This window comes from Adiantum capillus-veneris, chromosome 3 (genome assembly GCF_014529385.1).
Source record: "Adiantum capillus-veneris isolate H3 chromosome 3, ASM1452938v2, whole genome shotgun sequence".
Lineage (NCBI taxonomy): Eukaryota > Viridiplantae > Streptophyta > Polypodiopsida > Polypodiales > Pteridaceae > Adiantum > Adiantum capillus-veneris.
The window spans coordinates 168,104,996-168,128,361 of record NC_140933.1 but is presented as its reverse complement, the minus strand read 5'-3'; the positions used below and the strand labels follow the sequence as shown (position 1 = coordinate 168,128,361).

The 23,366-nt window shown below is 44.3% G+C and overlaps 1 protein-coding gene across 2 annotated transcripts in view; it reads right to left on the bottom strand.

Annotated features, from left to right (window-relative positions):
* Positions 1-5,355: 5,355 nt before the first annotated feature.
* LOC147462152 (uncharacterized) overlaps positions 5,356-23,366 on the bottom strand; it is a 72,337-nt gene continuing 54,326 nt past the window's right edge. For both annotated transcript variants that reach the window (XM_086509567.1, XM_086509568.1), the window contains exons 9-10: positions 5,870-6,009; positions 5,356-5,763 (exon numbers count right to left, since the gene is read on the bottom strand). In XM_086509567.1, coding sequence (XP_086365693.1) covers positions 5,755-5,763; positions 5,870-6,009 — 149 coding nt within the window. In that variant the 3' untranslated portion in view covers positions 5,356-5,754. The remainder of the gene's footprint in view (positions 5,764-5,869; positions 6,010-23,366) is intronic.

Here is a 23,366-nt window from a genome sequence, read left to right as displayed (position 1 = left end):
AGAGATGCCTTCTCTTTTTGTTGATTAAAATAGAAAAAAAGGTTAAGTTGTATTTTCAAGCATTTTTTGATAGCCCAATAATGCTGATTGGTTGAAATAAGATAGTGGGCACTCATTTAGATGACTAGTGTGTAAACCTAATGATGGACTTCAACAACTCATTGACCAAGGAAAGTATTTCGGGGTTAAAGCAAGAAACGTTGCTAATGAAAAATTTGGAGTATTTTTTATTTTCTCTATGCTTTCATTACGCGTGGTGGTAGCCTAAGAGCGGTGCATGCATGTCGCTGGATGTGGGATTTTCGTATCTGGGGTTCGGAGGCCCTTATCAATAGGTGTTCATTCACACTATTGTTTTGGGGCCTAGTCGACGACTGCAGCGCATAGAGCTCTTCCTGTGACGTTAGGCTTCATTCTTCCCCCCACCACCCCTCCCCTAAATCTTTCCAAAGTTCACCTCTGTTGAGGGTTATATTTCATGCTGCTACTTGTTTGTGCCTTGGTTAACTATATATGCAAACTATTTTTTCAATAGGAGCTCAGTTCGGTGGAGATCAGGTCTACCCCCCCGCCAAGGAGAGATCACATGTGGGTGCAACAATATCCTACGCTCACAGCGAGGAGGAAGAGAGAAAATCGATAGATCTGTTGTGCATAGCGGCCCAAGGTTGATGGAGGCCAGAGCCATGATCCCTAGGAGCTTCTTCACATTTGCAAGCAAGGCGGGGAGCGAGTGGAAGAGAGGGGGAGAGCTGAAGCTTGTTAAAAAGATTGGGCAACGGAGGCGACATGAGATATAGTGAGGCTCAGAACTGGCATGCAAAGAAGAGTAGGGTACAACAAGGTTACTTCGGAAGTAGATTCGAGAGCATCTTTTCCACAAGTGGAGCACGTTTTTCCTATCTAGATATATGTGAAAAAGATAAGTGCAACTTAAATCTGGACGGAAAGTTGGAAGGAGTACAAAAAGATTCTTTGCATTGGGGAGTTCTCTCTGCTTGACAATCTCTCTCTCTCTCTCTCTCTCTCTCTCTCTCTCTCTCTTCCTTCCTTCCCTGCATGGATTGGTCGTTCGTTTATTATTTGCATGGCTTCTAAGCATTGGACGAAAGAAGCTTTTGGACATTCAATCTTTCATCGCGGTCAACATTTTATGATGTAATCTGCAAATCACTTTCTCTATGACCATCCTAGTAGTTTTCTGTTTCACTTTCATGTTCTTTATTTGTTTCCTTAATTTGGTAGGCCTTGTGATTTTATCACTTGTTGCTAATGAAAAAGAGAAGAATTTTTATTTTTTAAATATAACATTTTATTTTTAGCTTTTTTTTGGAAGAAGAGATTGTTTCTTTAAAAATGCATAATTCTTTATTAGCCCCCCCCAGAGATACGACATACTCATTAGAGTTAGAAGCATATATATGTTGAATCATGGAAAGGTGCATTTCATGGGACTCGGAGAAGCCTCCAAGCTATGCTCCCCTAATGTTCGGTCAAACTTATCAAAACCTATTAATTCCTACTGAGATTCTGATGGACTCTGCAAAGTTGAAAGGCAAAGAATTCTTGATGTCACTATCGTCGCCTCTCCTCACTAAAATCTTGATCATGCTAGGACGGCCCTACCTCCGCCCCGCCTGCTCCTATGTTGCCTTCAAAAGTTCGACATCTACTACACCATCTTGACCTGTTGGGGCATGCAAAGCAGCCTCTTTAGGGAGCATACCTGAGAACATACGAGTGAGATTGCAGGTCGAGCAGAGAGAAAGGGGCGGAGCGAAAAGACATGGTCTATGAGTGAGGTCGCAGGTCGAGCAGAGAGAGAGAGAGAGAGAGAGTAGGTGCATGAGTGCAACAATAGGCCTATGGCCCACCTAGGATAGGGTGAAGTTCAATCTTGCATTTGGCTTCCCATGAAATGCTTTGCATTGCTTCCCATGGAATGCTTGCATCCAAGAAGGCACAGGTACAGAGGGTGAGCTAGATGTGTATGTGCAATGGAGCTGGCAGGGCACTGCAAGAGAAAGGGTGCATGGGGGAGAGGACAGAAACGTAAGTAGACACTCAATTTTCTCTATTGGAATTCTCTCTCTCTCTCTCTCTCTCTCTCTCTCTCTCTCTCTCTCTCTACGATCCTGTAAGAATTGTGACCTTGGAGCATCGCATGGTGGAGATCGACGACGACCCTCTGATCACAATGGAGTTGTTGAGTGACATGGTCAATGGCGAGGGCATAGGAGCGAGCAAGACAGTAGCAGGATTGGGTCGATGCAAGACAAAATTGGAGGGGCTATTGGAGGCATCTTGAATGGAGGAGAGCTCCTACAGGGCAACACAGAGGGGATCGTGCTCCATCAGGGGCATGGTCTCAATCCTGCTTCTCTTGACCTGCTCCCTAGTCATCATTCACGGACACAATTCCGAGAGCTCTGTGGAAGCCCATACCCTCGTCGCTAACGGGCCATCCCTAGTTTCTGTTGTAAAGATGAGCCCCGCCCCACTACACTCATGTAGGAGCATTGTCATATGAGAGAGAGAGAGACAGAGACTCCAACATCCACTGTGTCGAGCAAACTCTGTAGAAATCGGAACAGGGAGCCGATGGAAAGCGGTTCAACGCAGTGAAGGAGGGGACAATGGTAGCCGTGAGATCTCATGGCAACGAGTGCAGAGATAGAGTCGAGCAAGGAATAGCGAATGTCTAGGAGATCATGCAATTCCCGAACCTGAGCAAGGGCGAGAGCATCAGGAGAAGTGAAAGCGGCGGGGCACACATAGGTGGGAACCAAAATCTTTTGGCTATGGATGACCTCACACACAGAGAGAATGGGGCGCCATAAACGAACGAGAGAGAGAGAGAGAGAGAGAGAGAGAGGAATAAAAGAAACTTTTATAGGTTTCTATGAATTTTATTGCAAATTACAGGGTTTTTTTTCAAAACTTTGCAGGTTCTCTCTTTGAGTTCAAACTTCATAAATTATCTCAATTGACTAGAGCCCTACTACCTCCAACCTTCAAAGTGGCAAGCCTGGTGATTTTATCATTTGTTTTCCTAGTTCATCTACGGTTGACCAGACTTTGACTGCCACACATTGACTCTTGTACCTCTTCTCATACTCCTTGAAAATAGCACCTTTCCATGTTGCCTTCAAAAACTTTTTTGCTTGTGTTGGTATAGCACTCGCTTTAATGAAAATGTAGATCGTGATGCAATTACAATAGTGCACAAGCATTCAAATAATTCCATTCTAAGTTATAGCTCTATGGATATACTTTCCAAAATTATTTAACCATTTTGAAAAAAGATGAGGCCTTTTCCATTCTTTGAAAATCATCAGTTTTCTAAACATACACTATTCCCCTCTAGGCCATGTTTTTACACAAATTTCTTGAAATCTAACCTTGTTTCATCCTTTTCCTCTTGCATTCATTTGGCATTTTCGAATTTCTAGACCGAGACACTTGTCCCAAACACTGGCCTTTGCAAACATATTATACATCTTATTCCAAAGGTCCTTGGCAATATAACAAGGCAAAGAGGACTTTATTCTGAAATGCATTGAAAGGGAAGGCTTGAAAGTGAACCATCGACATGAATAACAAATGTCGTGCTATTGCAAAAACACAAGTATTTAAAGGATGCACATTTTAGTATGAAGTCGCCATAGCTATGCTTCGACTGTGAGCATAGCCATTAGATCTCTTAAACAAGAAAATATGAAAAGCCTCATGACAAAAACAAAAATCATGCAATGTATTGAACATTCCATTTCTGTTTCTTTTCCTTCCTTCAAATTTGTTCGCACAAAGTTAAAAGTATGCATGTGTTGAATTTGTACTTTTTGAAGCCATCCAGAGTTATCTCATTAAAAGTTGTTGCTAGCATAGCAATTAACAGCATGTTAGAGAAGGGTCTGGCCAAATTGTACGAGTTTCTGCTGCACTTTTGGGCTTCGCCTGATGTTGGTTGAGCTCAAATAGTTTGCCTTTGCTAACGCAACCCGCCCGAACAGAACATTAGCTACAGTTCACAATTTATATCTGTTGCAAATGAATTTGATCAAAGATTAGACAAGAATTCAATCAAGGCGAGGTCAAATTTGTCTTGCTCAATAGGAGCAAAGGCAGTCACCAAGCACCTCTCCTGAAGCACAATAGCATTAGAAAACGATATAGAATGTCTCAAACAAAACTCTAGCTGTAATGAGAAAACTCTCACTGATAGATTATTGAAATTTCTAGTAGCCCTTTTAACATCACATTGCCACAGCAAAGCAAAGGGCTACTTTCATGCAAACAAAGCCATTCCAAGAGCAAAGGTATTTGCTGTTTGAGATCTTTTCACAAGATCAGTCGAATTCATTGGAGTGAAGCATTGGAGGAGAACTTCACATTGGCAAGCAACACAAGGGAGAACTTAAAGATCCACTACAAACAACCAACAAATCTGCTCATTAAATTGCTGGTCACAGGGTGAAAGCGCGTAATGGTGGAAACTATTTTTGCTATAATATAGCATAGCATCAAAATGGGAATTGTGTTTTTTCAAAAGCTATCCAAGACTATAAATCGCTGAATTGTATTCTTAAAGAGCTATCCAACGATACATGACACAATAAGAAATGGATAATTAGCCATGTTTTGATATAAGGTTTCCATAGAGACCAGCTATTAAGACACTTTCAAGGTAGGGGGTTGGGGGGCAGTAGATCCTGACCCTGTGATCTGATGCACGTTACCGATGGTAATAACAGTAGCTTGCCGTCAGATTTCTGATAACTCAGCACCAACTCAGTGCTGCCACATCAGCACACGTCAGAAATTTTGCTCCTCAAGCACTGATGGATTTGTGCTTAACTCGTGTACGATGTCATTACAGTGCAGGCCCGTCAGGTGTCACTGTTGGGCCCCCTCCCCCCAACCCATTCCCGTAATCAGTGCTTCCGGCCTCTGCCAGTCACCCTGATTACGGGGAATGGTCACTAAGCGACGTCTCCCTAACCCATCACATGCTTTTACTCAATTTTACTTGGAATGTACGCTATTCATATTCCTGGGGCGGTTCTCAAATTGCTGAGCCGAGGTCAATGTTTGTAGTTGAAATTAACACATGTTAAGCATCACCATTGTGCACGACAAACTTGAAAACACCAGTATTACGGCTGTTGGCCAACACTACTGAAAGACCACTACATATCATTCCATTTTTTCTGGCGGATCAATGCATGGTAGCACAATTGCAGAGTGACTCCCCAGCAGTTGCATCCTTTTTGCAGACCAGAGAATACCAACATTCTTAATCCATCTTCCAGTTGAGCGCCAATGAAGTACGCCATCTCTATTCTACACACAGAGAGAGGAAATTAACAGTTTTGCCTTATATACCTAAGCCAACAATGCAAATTCTTGGCAGAACTGGAGTCAAAGATCCTGTAAAAGGGAAAGCCCTCGTAGCTTCTTCATAGGTTTCTTCAACCTATGCATGTCCCAGCTGCACAAAATTCATGACTCACACGGGAACCATAGAATTCAAGAAAATTCTGCATTTTCATCAGTTAACACACCAACAAAGAAATCTGCTTTTAAACCAATTCGTTCCATTCTTCTATACAAATGTCTCTGGATAAATGATCTACTTGCAGAACGCTTGAGAGCAATCTTCCATCCCCACATTTGTTGAGCCATAAAATTACGGACCAGCATAAAATTACGGACCAGCTTAAAGCCAAAGCCCTTGAGCTACTCCAATTCTCGTTAGGACTCCTTAGAACCAGCAGCAGAACAACAAAAGACATCAGAAAATCCTATCTTAATGTCGGTCAAGATTTCCATTAAAGTTGCAGCACAAAAAGGCTCAATTAATACCTACTTTTGTGCACATATACACAAAATGGGACTCCATATCCTCTGGTGCATTTTTGTCTGCATAAGTACCATCCATATCAAGTAAAACTGGCTCTGCATATGCTTTTGAACAACTCTGTACAGATCTCCTCGAGCCAGGTTGGGCTGTCTCAAGAAAGGCAGTCTTGTCAAACTTCATTGAAATACAAAACATTTCATGATGTGAAATGTGAAGCTTGCACTGAATTTATGATACACTATGACACCCATTTGATTGAAGTACAAGCTTGTTTTTCGTTGAAGGAAAATGAATGTGACAAGATTTCAAACAAACAAAATACAGTCACATCAAAGCTGTATTTACCTCCAGCTTTACAAAAGAGACTCTTCATTATATGGAGAAATGGTGACCCAGTGAAGAGATGCATAGCCCCACATAGGTCAACCATTTCCATCTCACACCCCAAATTACCTAGTAAGCCTGGAAAGGATCCTATTCTATTGTCATGAGAGAAAAAATAGAATGATCGGTTTTGGATGTAGAGGTAATTAAAATTTCAAAGGAAAAGACACATGATGGACCTCAATGGAGTTGAGGCAATTGGAATTTCAAAGGACTTCAATCACATGATAGACCTCTAGCCTAACATATCAACAGAGGCTGGGTTGACAAGTCCGAGTGTCTAATGCTAGGACAGTCCAATGTTTGTATGGTGTGAAATGGACTAAGCCAAAGCTCATTCAGCACGTACGATGAAAGAAAGAGAGAGTCTAGAAAAGATCTTAAGATGCCAAAGTTGAAACTTGAAAGGCCTAAATAGCATCTTTGCGGCACACGAGTCTTGCACTTTGGCCCCACGGCCTTGAGCCTTAGGCCTTGGCCAAAAGTGCTGGAAACCAAAAGCTAGCACCCACTGGGCTGTCAGCAGAAAATGCAGGCTGTCCATACAACATTGCCACATCAACAATTTCCATGATTTTCAGGCGGCTACCACGTTAATAGGTTCTACGCAATTTTTGAGTATTCTTCTTCTAGGGTTTCTCGACAAGGTTGTACAAGTTGGTCACATACTGTAATGTGAAGTGGAAGTGATTTATGGTGACAGCATTTTGTGCAAGTAATAAAGCAAGTACTTGCTCTAGCAACAGAGCAAGGAGGTCCTTGAGGGTGGTTGGGACCCGACATGCCGTGTCGTCTCTCTCTCTCTCTCTCTCTCTCTCTCTCTCTCTCTCTCTCTCTCTCTCTCTCTCTCTCTCTCTCTCTCTCTGTGCATCTCTCTCATTCATTGTCTTCAGTTCACTTTCTCTTTCAAGTAAAGTAACCTAACCTTGTGTTTGTGTGGAGTACTAGATCCGAGCTAAACCCTTAAAACACTTCCGCTGCACCTGACACGTATGTTCCGATCGGGAGAGTCTTCAGGAATATGGTGCAGCCGTCTGACCCTGATCGAGTGCAACCGCCTTTGCCACCGTTGTTGCCCCCACCTCCCCCACCACCACTGCCACCAAGCTACAATGGTTGGAGTCTGTATGGATACCCTTATTATCCGTACTTGGGATACACACCTAACCAACCAAAAGATTTTAAGGATGGCGACACGACATTCAAATTTTTCACCTTTTCCGAGGTGAAAGATCAAAAGAAAGCATTGCAGTGCCTACAGCAATTCAACAACATTATGCTTTGGGGAACTATACACAAGAATCCAAGATTTCTCCAGCAACAGGATTTCTTAAAGATAATGCTATGCAGTGGTGGAGTTCAATCACGACACAACCGCATACTCCAAGGACCTGGCAAGCTTTCAAGACAATATTTGCACGCAGTTATATGACTTCTTTCTTTGAAGTCCGGATCTTGTCAGAATGGGGCAACTTGAAAATGCTTGCCATAGAGACCATGGACTACTATAACCAAAGGTTTCTCGACGTCTACCTCCCGATGTCCTTTAAGTTCATTCCCTTAGAGGACAAGTGCTAGCGATACACTATTGAACTACCATCACCATTACACGAATGTTGTCTGTCCAAGCAAGTCTCAACCATGCAAGAGCTTATGGACAATCCCATGGTTGGCTACAAACTGATGAAGGGAAAGTTGGAGTTTACCACAGAAGCAACTCCGGCCACTAACCAAAACTCTCGGCAACAACGGACAAATTCTCAGGAGTCTCATGAAACCCAACCTCAAAGGGCTCGTCTGGCACAATGAGAAGCCCTTTTACAAGAAGGCCGATGCTTCGAATGTAAAATAGGGCGTACGTTCACTACATGTCCTCAGCGAGCCTCAATGTCTTTAGAGAGCTCTTCTACTCCCACGACAGAAAGATCCCCAGGGCCACCTCTGGCTAAGAGAGCTAGACTTGTTATTGCAGACTAGTACCTGATATTTATGGCATACACCTCAAGAGTACAAATGAATTGTGTAGAGCTTATGGCAAAGTTAACGGCTTAAAAGCCGTAATCTTCTTTGACCCCGAACTTAATCCATCCAAATTTCCTGAAGCAGAAGCACTTTCGTTACAATGTAGAGGGTGGAGAACTCGAAGCAGAGCTAGCCGTAGGGCAAACTCACAAAGTGGTACCGCTCATTGAGGCTCTTCCAGAAACTATCCAAGGATTGTGAGAGTGCACGTATGCGAGAGAGAGAGAGAGAGAGAGAGAGAGAGAGAGAGAGAGAGAGAGAGAGAGAGAGAGAGAGAGAGAGAGAGAAAGAAACGCCAGAGATGGTGAAGAGGAGGCGATCAACCCCCCATGACTACCATGAGCAAAAGCCCCTCATTACAACGTATCAGATGATGGAAGTGGGTACCTCCCTGCCCTATAAATAGGTGCCCAAGGGGAGGTAGGGCAAGGCCTGGTAAAAATCCCCACGACCCAACAAAAAAATGATATAAGGAAATATATGAGGGCGCCTGGACAAAGTGGACGGCCAGCCCCAAACTCAAGCGACTGCGGACCAGGAGCAACCTAGACTATGGGTGGCCAGCCCGGAGAACTTCTAGCCGTACAAGTATGCCCTAGACCTGTGAAGCAGCACAGTGGTGTAAGTCTAACACCTCCTCTCAGCACCTGATGCTGAACAAACCGCGTGAAGCCGAAGGTGTGAGGCAAATGATGAAGATGTCTATCGATGTCCACTGAAGTACAATACTCCGACATACTCTGCAAGTGTAGCAGCAGTCTGGGGTGTCTCGACCTCCGAGAGATCTCCATGATAAAGTGCCGTCACGAGCAATGTAGCAAACTGCAGTACTCCGCTAATGCAATATGAAGATACTGCATGAAGGTCTCGAACTAAGTGTGAAAACAACTCCTTTTCGTGAAAGAAGTGCCAATAGACCTGCAAGTGTTTTGCCAAATAGGATCTCTGGTGTCTGTAGTCAAACCGTACGGAGAAAATGGAGAAGCCCAGGAGTCGTCATGAGAATGACTAGAAGCATGTCAATGCACGAACTTGTAAACCAGTGTGGTCAGGTGGCTAAGCTGTGTAAAACTCCAAGAAGGCCAGATGTAGCAATCTGCGCCGTAAACGTCCTCCGAAACAAGGAAAGCCAGACTAAACAATCTGCACTGTAGAAGCTACCGTAAGCTACAGCAGTCACCGAGAGACCGCGCGACCACCAACGGATCGTTCCTGTCAATAAATAGGGTAATCCAAGACAAGGGGAAGCCAAACTCAACAGTCTGCGCTGTGAAGGGCCTCTGAGAAGAGGTGTGGTCAGACCAAGCTATCTGCACCGTAATCATCATGTAGGAGTAGGGAAGCCAGACTGAGCAGTTTGCGCTGTGAATAACCTCTGAGAAGAGGAAAGGCTTAACCAATTTGTCTGCGCCGTCTTGCCTATATTTCCTGCCTCCAATCCTCCGGTGTCAACCAAAGCAGAATCCGTGCCAACAACGCCACCAAACCACATCGCGGTGTGGCTCTCAAGGTGAATGAGCTGGGAGTGGCCTACTGCCCAGGTCGGGGGATAAGTCTGCTGCTGTAAGGTTACCGAGCGTGAGTGTAAGCAACTCTGAAGGTAGCAATCCAAATGATCAGGAGTGTAGAAGAGCAACTGCACTACCATCCAAGCCAAGCTACGGGTGACTCCGGAAGAGTCGCGTAACGATGCCTAATTTCCCGCATCTCGCAAGTAAACTCTCCAAGAGAGTCCAAAGCACTGAAGTCCCGCTCCAGTTTGTAGATCCAAGCAATGAACCTGTCCAAGAAGAGATCTGAGATCCTCTCCCTAAGTCCATGTAGATGCTCCTGTATAAGCAGGTGACCTGACGTGTCGAGGTCAAGTGGTAAGTGTCTGTCCACCCAAGATGGTGGTGTCTTCTCTGGGAATTTCAGAATCCCATATGCCATGAGCATGGCCATATCTCGTGTGAACTCCTTTGATGAGTGCATAGGTGTGTCCATAGCAAACCACAAGTCACCACCCCCTCTGGAGTGTGCAACCGCCGAATGATGAATGGATCTCCCAAGGATCGTACGCCCGTAGATGATCAAGCGGATGTCAATGATATCGTGTACTATAGCAGTCATTGAAAGACCGCACGGACCACCGTCGGATGGTGTCCTAGTAGGAGGTAACTTCATCCTTTGTGAAAAACACAAACCAAGAGGCTGCTGTCCACCCAAAAACGCAATTGCGAGGTGATGAAAACGCTGCTTTCCAGAGATTTTCAGTGTGCTCGTACGCTCCCGGCAAGGTCCGGAGCGGAGTGGAGGGTGTAGGGAGGGCGGGGAATCAATGTCACAACCCCAAGTGGGCTGAAAACAGAGAAAAACAGCAGGTGTATATGGCTGGAAATGAAGAGGATACGGGCCGGCAAGGCACCGAATGCCAAGCTGGTGTGGTGGTGGCAAGATCCAGGTGGACCAAGTCTAGCGCTGCCCCCCCCCGCTGCTGAATGAGTGTGAATTTGCCCAAAAACGCAAATCTGGCCAAAAACGCAAGTTGAGGGAGGGGTTTTCCGCGATGAAAATGCCCAAAAGGGCCAGCGCTGGCTGCCAGAAGGTGATCGCCAAGTGTGGGAGCAAAAAACACAGGTGGAGAAGGTCGTCCGCGATGATAACTCTCCAAATTCCATCGCTTGCCTGGATTTTGCAAAACGCTGGCAGATCTGCAGAAGCGCTGGCTGATCTGATCCCTTGGGAGGAAAACCTCGTGCTGATGGTGAAGCGCTAGTCCCATGGAGAGCCTGAAGCTGCTGATACCATGTGAGAGTGCACGTGAGCGGAAGCGTGAGAGAGAGAGAGAGAGAGAGAGAGAGAGAGAGAGAGAGAGAGAGATGGTAAAGGGAGGGCGATCAGCCCCCATGACTACCATGAGCAGAAGATAGTCAGTACAACCTATCAAATGATGGAAGTGGGTACCCCCCTGCCCCTATAAATAGGTGCCCAAGGGCAGGTAGGGCAAGGCCTGATAAAAATCCCCACGACCCAACAGAAATATGATATATGGAAATATATGAGGGCGCCCGGACAAAGTGGGTGGCCGGCCACAAACTCGGGCGACCAGACCAGGAGCAACCTAGACTATGGGTGGTCAGCCCAGAGACATACTAGCCGTACAAGTATGCCCTAGACCTGTGAAGCAGCAGAGTGGTGTAAGTCTAACAGGATATCATGGAAAAGCCGATTTCCACATTATGAAGTTGGGCAATTGCGACGTTCTCTTGGGCATGCTCGACAAAAATGATGCAACTCTCCGGATCCGGAACCAAACCATTACCGTGATGCAGAAGGACAAGCCAATCGTCCTCAAAGTTCGACTGTCCGAACAAAAATTTGAATGAATTATCTAGTTGTTTTAAATACTTTTGAACTCTATTTGAGAAAGTACTATTTGAATTTGTTGGAAATGGATGGTATCTATTTTAAACATGTCTTGGTGCCGATTTGAATAGTTGACTCTGGTTTGAATACTGGTTTCAATGCTTGGTGATTTAGTCTCGGGTGCAGTAGTGAGAAATGTTGTTTTGGTATTGTCTGAACCTTGGAATGACGCAGACGGGATGCCTGGCGAGCGTTTCATTGTACGCTAGAAAACCTCCAAACGACGTAAGACGAAATGTCAAGGGAGCGTTTGGTCGTATGCTTGAAACCTCCAATCGACGCAGGCCGCGATCTTGGGAGCGTTTGGCTGTATCAATCCTCTGAGCTCATGGCCCGTGTCACAAAATGATGACGTGGCGGACAGCAGAAACCCTAAAATTCCTGCAAACCCTAATTTCTGCCAAAAACCCTAATTTCCAGATATCGCGGAGGTTGAAAAAAAAAATTTTGGAAAATGATGAGCGATGCGAATTTTGCTTTTTTTATATAAAAAAAAAAGAAAAGACTCTCTAAGAGAGAGAGAATTGATGCTTTTTATTTTAAAAGCTTTTGGGGCTCTGCTTTTGGGCATCCCTTGTAACCTTTAAATTAGTGGTGAGGGCCTCACTTCTCAGAGCATCTGGACGCAAAGTCTGAGAGTGAAACCCTAACCGCTCTCTTGTACTTTGATGATTGATTAATACAAAAAGAAATACCGAAAGGGGCGCCAGTCTTTGGGGCCAATATCTCTAGGCACGGAACTCTGCCGGGCCAGTGCAAATCTATTGTGATCTGTGAATTGTTTTGAAGTGGTTATTTGGTGCTGTCACGATTGATTCTTGACTTGGAGTGTCCAAGTCTGTTACAGTGGTATCAGAGCACGGCCAATTTCTCTTCTACGGGAAATCCGATCCCCGAATTTTTTTTCCGCGGCACCTATGGCTTTAGGCAATGATCAGTCGACTCCCTCTGCATCTGGAGATGCGGGCTAGGATCACAACGAAGATTCAGACAGAGAGTATGGCCCGCCTCGGCCTACTCAAGCGGAGCAAAGAGAGATGGAGCGTCGTCAATTGATTGGCGATGCAACAAAGATGATGCTCAATTTTGCCAAGGACCCGAAGATGGCAAAATATATGAACCAGACCTCTTTGGAAGAGGTACAGATGGAGTGGCAAAGAACCACAACACGAAACCTTCTGCCTCCAAGAAATATACGAAGAAGGAACTAGAGAACGTGGTTGATGCACGGATTGCTCAGCTTTTCGATGTGCAAAAGAAAGGCAAAAAGCATAGCAAAAATTAGAAGAAAGGCATTGACTTCCCGGGATATTTGGGTCGTCGATCGACATTTGACAAGGCAAAGAAACAGAAGAAGCGTGTTCGATTTGAAGGAGTACCCAGTTCTTCTTCTTCTTCTTCTTCTTCTTCTTCTTCTTCTTCTTCTGACAGTTCTTCTAGCTCTTCAGATTCGAGCGAAGAAGACGGAAAAGGTAAAAAGCGAAGCAAGAAACAAAGCTTCGGAAAGGGCAAGAAGAAGGCAAAATCTCGCCCAGAGAATGACAGTTCTACTGAGGACTCGTCTACAGACAACTCAGATTCCGATGAGGGAAACTTTTATGCGAACAAGAAGAATTTTTACAAAGCCAACCAGTATGACTTTCTCGAAGATAAAAGCAAGAAAGTCCAAGAGTTTAAGGAAGGTGGCCACTCGATCAAGTTTGATACTTTCTCAGGATACTCAGATGCTTCGAAGGCTTTGTCTTTTATACAGCAGTTTGACATCTCTTTCGCGGGAGGACGCTATTCAGAGCACTCCAAGATTCGGAGAGCTGCCTCTTATTTTAAGGGGAATGCTCGCACTTGGTGATCCACGCTTCTATTAAGCAAGACTGTGCCAGTTACATGGCTGAAATTTAAGAGGCTTTTTATTTCTTCTTGGTTGACGCAAGAGTTTGAACGAGATATATGAGCTGCTTGGAACCATCTTCGAATGACCAAGAGCGATACAGTAAATACTTACTGTGAAAGATTCTGGAGCTCTTTTCTACCCGCCTCTTCATTCAAGAAGATCTCGTTCAGAGAACAGATTGAGCGGTTTACCTTGGGTCTACCTACAGAGATCCGAGATCACTGCTTGGAACAGAAGTCAGCTTCTATTCAGGAGTTGATGAGTCATGCGAAGCGGGGCTTTGCCATTCACTCTGGCAGTCTGACCTACCCCACAGATGAGGCCATGACACAATGAGCCGAACAGACTTCTGGGAATGAAAGTACAAAGAAAAAGAGCAACCCAGAGAAAAATGATGCACGACCCAAGCTTACTCCTGAGGAGAGAGCTCACTTCATCAGAGAGGGGAAGTGCTTTGGATGCGGGGAACCGGGACATATCTCCACGAAGTGCCCTAATAAGGCACAGAAAGAACAAAATGATAAAGACGATGACAGGTCTGAGGGTTCGAGAGCGGCTGAGGAATGTGGCAGAAAAGGCAGATAGAAAAGCAGAACTGGTACCACATGGCGTGGGACCTGCATCGAATCTAATGAATGAAAGTACAAACTTTGCCGCTTTTGGGGCAAAGTGAAGGATCAAGAAGCTCTTTTGAAGGAGCCAAGGCCAACTTCTTTTCACTTGGAATTGGCGGCTGGATTTGGAATTACGCCCGACAGACTGACGCCACAGGCAGAGGTAGTTCGACTGGCACCCGGATGGGATATTGCCATTACATCGAGCATTGGCAAACTTTGTTTGCAATGACAGGGGTGTTCAGGGCACGCGAGTGACGTTCTACTCAGGATCCCTTGGTACCACAAGAACTACGCCGTGGTTGACTATCGGGCCGAGAAAGCGACTTTGATAAATGAAGGGCTTAGAGATTGTACTTGATGAACTTCAGTTTCTTACTCATTCTTTTGGGAGAGAACTGAACGCTGGATAAAGGTTGAATATGTTTTGACCCGATCAAAAGAACGCCAAGATTTTTTTTCTCCACACTCATGCCGATTGCTTTTCAGAGGGCCTGAAGATCAAACCATTGATCTGATACCTGGAAGCACACCACCGAATCGGCCACCTTATCGTGTGAGCCGAGTACAGAATGAAAAGATTATGAACCCAGTGAAAGACCTCTTGGAAAAGGGTCTTGTCCAGCCTAGTACTTCACCATATTGCTCTCCAATGTTGTTGGTTTTGAAGAAAGACGGATCTTGGAGAATGTGCATCGATTATAGAGCGCTCAAGAAATCACCATCAAGAACAGATTTCCGATTCCTAGGATCGATGATATACTCGACAGGTTACAGGGATCCTCGTGCTCTAGCAGGATTGACCTGAAAAGTGGATATCATCAGATCAGGATAGCGCCAGGAGATGTCTACAAGACAGCTTTTCGGACGACTTTTGGGTTATTTGAGTTTTTGGTGATGCCTTTTGGCTTAACCAATGATCCTGCGACATTTAACCGGATGATGGACAGGATTTTTCGAGAGTACAGGCTATTTGTTGGCACTTTCTTTGACGACATCATTGTTTTCTCCAAGAATGAGGCAGAACACAGAGATCATCTGCTTCAAGTCTTTCAGGCATTACGAGATCACACGTTAGTGATTAATGCAAAGAAAAGTGAATTTTTCCTACCAGAGATACACTTTTTGGGACACATTGTGTCAGCAGAGCAGGAGTGCAAATGGACCCGGCCAAGATAGAGACTATCCGTGATTGGCCCGATTTGAGGAATGTCCATGAAGTTAGAAGCTTCTTGGGACTGTGTTCGTACTACAGGCGGTTCATACGAAAGTTTACAGAGGTTGCTTCCTCTTTGCATACCTTGACACAGAAAGGAGTACTTTTTTTTCGTGGGGACCAACAGAGGTGACTGCCTTTGGGACATTGAAAGAGAAATTGACTACGGGACCTATTTTGACTTTGCCGGACTTGCAGAAGTCATTTGAAGTATATTGTGATGCTTGTGGTCGTAGTCTGGGTGCGGTCTTGATGCAAGAAGGCCATGTCATAGCTTACGAGAGCCGTTTGTTCTCTAGGCCGGAGATGACAGCACAGATCTATGAGAAAGATCTTTTGGCGGTTATCCATGCTATTACTCAATGGCGGCATTACCTACTCGGAGCGGATTTTACTGTCTTTACAGACCATCAGAGTTTGCGCTACTTCTTGTCACAGAAGCAGCTTTCGGAAAAGCAGATGCGGTGGGCGAACATCTTGTCACAGTTCCACTTCCAGATTGTCCATGTGCAGGGACAGAAGAATGTGGTGGCAGATGCTTTGTCTCGGAAACCGTTGGTTCTGGCTGTTTCCGCGATACATCATAGGAGCTTCGAGGATATGGTCGATCAGTATGCCACAGATACAAATTTTGCAGATATTTTTTCACACGGCTACGGGATGGGGAGACAGTAGCTGGATACTCCCTTCGGGAAGGCTACTTGATGAAAAAGGACTATGTTGTGCGTTACACAGCTGTTGAGAGAAAAGGTTATAACTGAATGCCATTGTCCACCTTTTACGGGTCACCGCGGCATTGCTACCACCATGAAGGGGGTAGAGAGATAATTCTTTGGGCCGAGACTCAAAAAGGATGTGGAAGAGTTTGTGCGCAGTTGCTTGGTATGCCAGAAGGTCAAGTTTGATAGGCATAAGGCACAGGGATTGTTACAGCCTTTACCCATACCCAACCACCCTTGGGAAAGTATTGTAATGGATTTCATTTTTGATCTCCCGAGAACACAGAATGATCACGATGATTTCCGATTACATGGCACGTCTGAGACGATTGTCTCCGACAGAGACCCCAGATTTATGAGTTTGTTTTGGAAGGCAATTTGGGAGAACATTGGCACGCAGTTGCAGTTCTCATCATCGTTCCACTTGCAGACTGACGGGCAATTTGAGATTGCCAATTCAGTGATTTTAGATTTATTGAAGTCTTGTATCTCGGATCAGAAGACTCAATGGGAAAAGAACCTATCTTTGGTGGAATTTGCCTACAGTAACACGATACACTCTTCGACGGGGAAGACGCCATGTGAGATTGTTGAAAGTGCTGCGAAGGTTCCATCCTTCCTGAGCACGAAAGATTAGATATTGGAAGCGGATGAATATTCGCGAGACTTTGCAGAAGTCTCAAGAACGACAGAAAAAGGTAGCGGATCGCCATCGTCGCGACTTGAAATTGAAGGAGGATGATTGGGTGCTCTTACTTTTGAGAAGGCACGCCTACGAAAGAAAAAGGGAAAGGAGAGGCTTTTTCCAAAGCTTGGTATGCGATACTACGGACCTTTCCAGATCACTGACAAGATAAATGATGTCTCCTTTCGATTGAAACTGCCAGATACTTGGAGGATTCACAATGCATTGCATGTGAGTCTCTTGAAACCTGTTAAGGGTGATGTGCCTGATGATGGGGAGCCTGATGAGCAACCCGAAGTGAAAGAAAACGAGGAGATCCTTGTTCCTGAACAGATTTTGGCACATAATGATACGAAGAAAGGTAAAGTCCGAAGGCGGTTCTTGGTTTAGTTCAAGAACTTTCCTGCATTTGATGCGAAGTGGATGGAGGAGGAGGACCTAGCAGATACTCCTCAGATTGTGAGACTTTACCTCGATGTTTTGATTTAGCATAGTCTACTCCAAACGGAACCCAGAATTTAGCTTGGCCGAAGATCTGGTGCAGTGGGATGCACAAGAGGGGAGTCACTCCACTCCTTTGTCAACAGATGCCTTGATTTTGATACTAAAGTCACTGATGTCTCTTTGAGCTTCAGGGATACTGAGAGCTGACAGTATTCTGCTGGATGACTTTATGAAATGGAATTCCTGATAATGATACTGATTTGTTCTTGACTTCTTGTGAGTGCAGGAACTGATAGCTGAAATGACAGCAGCATTTTGGTCTGATTGATCTCGAATAGACATGGTTGCAATAGGGGTTAGTCAATCGGACATCGATAAGGTCCCGATTGGACCTAGATGTGATTGCTAGCTACATTGCCGATAAATCATGGTCTAAGATCCGAATGAATGTTGAATGTCATGTGATGTCCTGTGATGTCTTGTGGTGTCCTGTGATGTCGTGTGATGTGACTGTCGATTTTGTACATGTGCTAGATGTGTGTTCCTAGTACGTAGGTACTAACAATCAGTGTCTGCTAAGACAGTTTATGGCTTTTGTCGGTTTTGCAGGCGTAATCGCGGTCGATTACAATACTTTCAAGAGGGGGGTATGTCACAAAGTGATGACGTGGCGGACAACAGAAACCCTAATTTCTGCCAAAAACCCCTAAAATTCCTGCAAAGCCTAATTTTTGCCAAAAACCCTAATTTCCGGATATCGCAGAGGCTAAAAAAAAAAAAAATGGACAATGATGAGCGACACGAATTAAAAGACTCTCTAAGAGAGACAGAGAGAGAGAGAGAGAGAGAGAGAATTGATGCTTTTTATTTTAAAAGCTTTTGGTGCTCTGCTTTTGGGCATCCCTTGTAACCTTTAAATTAGTGGTGAGGGCCTCACTTCTCAGAGCATCTGGACGTAGAGTCTGAGAGTGAAACCCTAACCGCTCTCTTGTACTTTGATGATTGATTGATACAAAAAGAAATACCGAAAGGGGCGCCAGTCTTTGGGGCCAATATTTCTAGGCACGGCGGGCCAGTGCAAATCTATTGTGATCTGTGAATTGTTTTGAAGTGGTCATTTGGTGCTGTCGTGGTTGATTCTTGACTTGGAGTGTCCAAGTCTGTTACAGCCCGACCTTTTAGGTTATTTGCCGGGGAGTGACGAGGTAGTTGTTGAGTAGCTTCACTGCAAACCGTCTATCTCGAGGGAGTGCTTAGCGGCACTGTTCGTTGTGTTTTTTAACATGCATATGAGAATTTGTGTTGCATTGTGATGTACCAAGCACTAAATATATTCCTAATTGGATGAGATTGTCTGGGTATGTGATTTTAGTGCATCGAGACACCCGTTAGAGATAAGCACGGTCTAGGTGTGATGGATGATTTGCTATGCTAGAATATCAAGAGCTCCGATCTGGAATTCTAGGAAGTCAACGACCCAAGATATCAAGAGCTCCAGTTTGGACCGAGAAAATTGATTGTCCCTCCGAATGTCCCTCGGAAATTTTTGAGCTAACTTGAGTTGTTTTGCAGATATGTTGTAATCGTGGACGATTACTTTCTTTCAAGAAGGGGGGATGTCATAAACTGCTTACGTGTCAAGCCACTAAAGAACGGAACCAACTTACAGATCCCGATAGAGGGGCCTAAACCCTAGAAGCAGCAGAAGAAGTTTTACCAACTTGCAAGCCTTGCCAAGTGGCCTATTTTTAAAGAAGAGTTCTCACCAACTTACGGGACCCTGTCCGATGGGGCCCAAGTGCCTAGGGGCATTAAAATAAAGCACAACCACAGACACACACACACACTCAATCTCTGCATACCAAACTGATGATGTGGCGGCAGTTGTACGGATGCTCCATAAATTGCGCTGACATGCTGTACGGAATTCCGTGTTCTGCGATGGCTGCTGACGTGGCACCCGTACGGATTTCCGCAATTTTCGCTAGCTGATTTCAACGCCAACCTTTGGGCCAGATGCTTTTGGGGGTTGTAGCTTTTCATGTAATTGCTTTTGAGAGGCCAAGGGGCTTTAAATATCACCTGAGGGCCTCTTCTCAGGCATTCTCGCAAGAGCGGAAGCAGAGCAAGAGCCTCAAGCTGTTGTACTGAGTTCAAGCAATATAAAGAAATAACAAAAGGGGTGCCAGGGTTTGGGGCCAATGATCTCTCGAGGTGGAACTCCGCCAACCCCGTCTCGTGTGTCTGCATCTCTTTCGGTTCAGTTGTTATTTGAAGTGCTTAAAGTTATTCTGTCTATTCTTTTTCATTGGCACATGGTGCCCTATCACAAAACGATGACGTGGCAATACGGGATAGAGGAAAGCTAACGCGGAAGCAGGCTGTACGAACAGGCCTAGATTTGCGTTGACAATCTATCGTGGCAAACAATATGGATTTTTGCGTTATGCGTTGACAGTTGATGACGTGGCAGGCTATACGGAATTTCGTAATTTGTGATGACTGCTTTTTATGGTAGATTTTGAGACTAGATGTTTTTGGGACAATTTGCTTTTGAGTTTATTGCTTTTGGGGCTCTGTATTTGGGGCATCCCTTGTAAGTTTATAAGAGCCCTTGGGCCTCACTCTGCAGAGCATCTGGACGCAGAGTCTAAGAGCAGAGGTCCCTTGGGAGTTGTACTTTGCAATGATTAATAATAAAAAACTACCGAAAGGGGCGCCAAACTTTGGGACTTATACCTCTAGGCACGGAACTCCGCTGGGCCGTGTCCTCTCTCTCTCTCTCTCTCTCTCTCTCTCTCTCTCTCTCTCTCTCTCTCTCTCTCTCTCTCTCTCTCTCTCTCTCTCTCTCTCTCTCTCTAAAGTTCAGTGATTTTGAAGTTTTTGTTCGTGTGTTGCTATTGATTTCACGCTTGGGAGTGTCCAAACCTGTTACATGCCCCGTTCAATTACAGCATGGCTATGGCTAGTAGCCATGTCCTCAACTAGCTTTTTCATCCCTCCTTTGCCAAAGTTTGTCCCCAAGGGCTTACCACTTTCACTTAAGTGAATCTTGCCATCTTTAAAGAAAACAAGCTCCTTCATTAAAGCATCTTTAAAGCTTTCACAATCCCTCTTTGCATGGTCAGTACTATCACACCATATGCATCTATCTACAAAGCCTTCTTTGTTTGGAGGGCTTTGCCTATAGATTGACCCGACGGTTGCTCCTTTTCTTCTAACCTTGTAAGCTTTAACTGTAGCTCTTACATTCCTTTAACAATATCATCTAATATAAATTTGTCACTCTTTGGAACCCACAATAATAGCCTTTATGGGACTCTCAGGAACGCTTGGGGCTTGAGTTGGGTTGATTATCATCTTGTCTCTTTGTCGTCGTTAGCTAGAAGTAAAACTGCATCTTCAACCTCATTCCAATCAGTCTTTAAGCCTTGTTCAGCATCCTTCTCAAGTAGTAACTCCAACTTCTCTTGAATCTCGACAGCTTGCAAAAAGAGCTCCGTCTTTTCTAAATTTAGGATAGCCTTTTTAGTCTTGACACTTGATCATAGCGCCGTTCAAATTCCCTTAGAAGTTCGGTAGGTAGAAGTCCCTCTTTTGGCAGAACTACCCACTCTAAAAATGTTCTCTTTGTCACCCTTTCAGAGTACTCCATGAAATACCTTTCCTTCAAGGCTAATTTGAATGCTTCCCAAGTTCCCCCATGTTCATTTTTAATTCCCCTTACATGCTCTCTGATCTCAGGAACCACAATCAGCTTAAAATTGTGTACCAGCTTTGCTTCAAGCACTCGATGTAGCTCCATCTCCTTCACATACCTACAAAGATACTTTGTTACATCTTTACCATCAAATTGGTTCATCTTCTTCACCACTAATTGAAGGGCTTTGGTTGAAAATAGTTTCCTTCTTTTAACAGCTTGTTGGTGCTGCATAAACAAAGCAAAGGCTTGAAACATTTGCATTGTGACTGGATCAAACGGCACCCCTGTTGCTCTTACTGCTCCATAGCTTTAAAGCTTTGTGTTGAAACCTTCAATGAAGCTTTTGAGCCCTAACCCTAGCTTACTTCGCGTCTGATTCACCAAATTTGTGTGAAGAAGTGCGCAGTGCGGCTAGGAAAGCGTTGGGCCTCTGACTGTGAGGGTTCCTAACAAAATCAAGCGAATTGCGGAAGATTCAAAGCAAAAGACACACTTAAATGAACCAAACTCCAACCATGAAAGCTGCACTTTAAAAAGGAAGCAAGATCAACTCAAAACTCTTATGTGTGTGATGATTTGGTGTAGCCTAACTCCCAATTGCACAGGTACAATGCCTCTTGCCCTTTCAAAAACACTTTCTACCTCCTTCGATTCTTCGTCGAGACCATTTCATGGAAGCTTCAACACTTCCATAGACAAGCCCACACACCTTTTTGAAGAGAGGAAACCCTAATTGAATCACCCACACACTCGAATACAGGGTAGAAACAGTGCGGGACTACACTAGCACACCAAAAGCAGCCTCTGTATCCCTTCACACATAGGCTTAATGAGTTGATATTCTTCTTCAAACCAGCTCCTCGCTTCTTAATAATCACACCACCGTGAGTGATGTGGCATTTTGAGCCATTATTTGGCATTTTTGGGCTAGTTTTTAGCATTTTATGATCATCTTTGACCAATTTTTACCCAAAAATGCACTTTTTGCCCATAAAAAGCCCAAACGAGCTAGGAAAAATCCCTAAATTTGTGGAAAAATCCCCATGGCTCAAATTACAAGCTAAAACTCATTTATCCACTTGGCAAGCACTTTAGATAAATTGTTTACGGTTGCGCATGAAACCTGCTATTTTTAGCCGAGATTGTTGGAGTTTAGTCATCTCTAGCCAAGAGAGTAGACCTAGCAGAACTGGGGAAAGAACTCAAAGCTTCATACACTGCAATTGACCTAGCAGAACCGGGGGAAGAACTTAGACCTACATACATTGCAACTTACCTAACCCGGAGGAAGAAAAGATCCGGATTGCAATGCTCAAAGAGTATTGGGACGTGTTTGCCTGGTCTTACAAAGATTTTAAGGGAGTAGACCCCGACATTTGTCAACCCGCTATCCCTCTTAAGAACGATACTAACCCAAGCACACAACGTCCTTAAACTTATAACAAAACATTTACACACAAAATCAAGGAGAAGATAGACAAGCTAAAAGTAGTAGAGTTCATCTATGAAATCGAGCACACGGACTAGATGTCACCTATATTGTAGTGCCCAAGAAGAATGGAAAACTCAAAGCGTGTGTAAACCTCAAATAGATTGATGCTACCACAATCACGGATAATTATTCCCACCTATTACAAATCATGTATTAGAGAGAGTGACAGGCAAAGAAGCTTATAGCTTTCTTAATGGATTTTCACATTATAACCAATTGGCTATTAAACCTTGAGACCAACATAAGATGGTTTCTGCCACAGAAAAGGGTATATATGCCCATCAAGTCATGCCTTTTGGCCTGAAAAATACGCCAACCACCTTTCAATTGTTGATGAGCCATGCTTTTCAAGAGTATATACAAATATTTTTGGTAATCTACATGGATGATGTATGTCTTTACTCACTGTTGCGAGAGGACCACATTGAACACTTGAGAAAAGTATTTCACAAGTGCAAGAGCTATAGGATTTTCCTAAACCCAAAGAAATGTGTTTTCATGGTGCAACAAGGCAAAATCCTTGGACACATTGTGTCCAAAAACGACGTATCTATTGATCTCAAAAAGATACAAGCAATAGTAAATGTGCCTAAGCCAACCATGACAAGAGGTACAAGCCTTCATGAGCCACTATGGATATTATCGATGATTCATCCACACATACACAATTATTGCAATATTCCTCCGGTTGATTAGTAATTTCGATTGGGCTAAGGATTGTGAAGCAACTTTTCGGAAGTTAAAGAATTACCTCATTTCCACTCCAATCTTGAAAGCCCAAGATTTTTCATGTACATATTGATGCATCAACTTATGTTATTGGATGTATATTGGCTCAACCATGCAAGGGTATCATGGACTTTCCCATGTGCTATGCCAATTGACAACTGAACAGCGTAGAGGAAAACTATACCACCACAGAGAG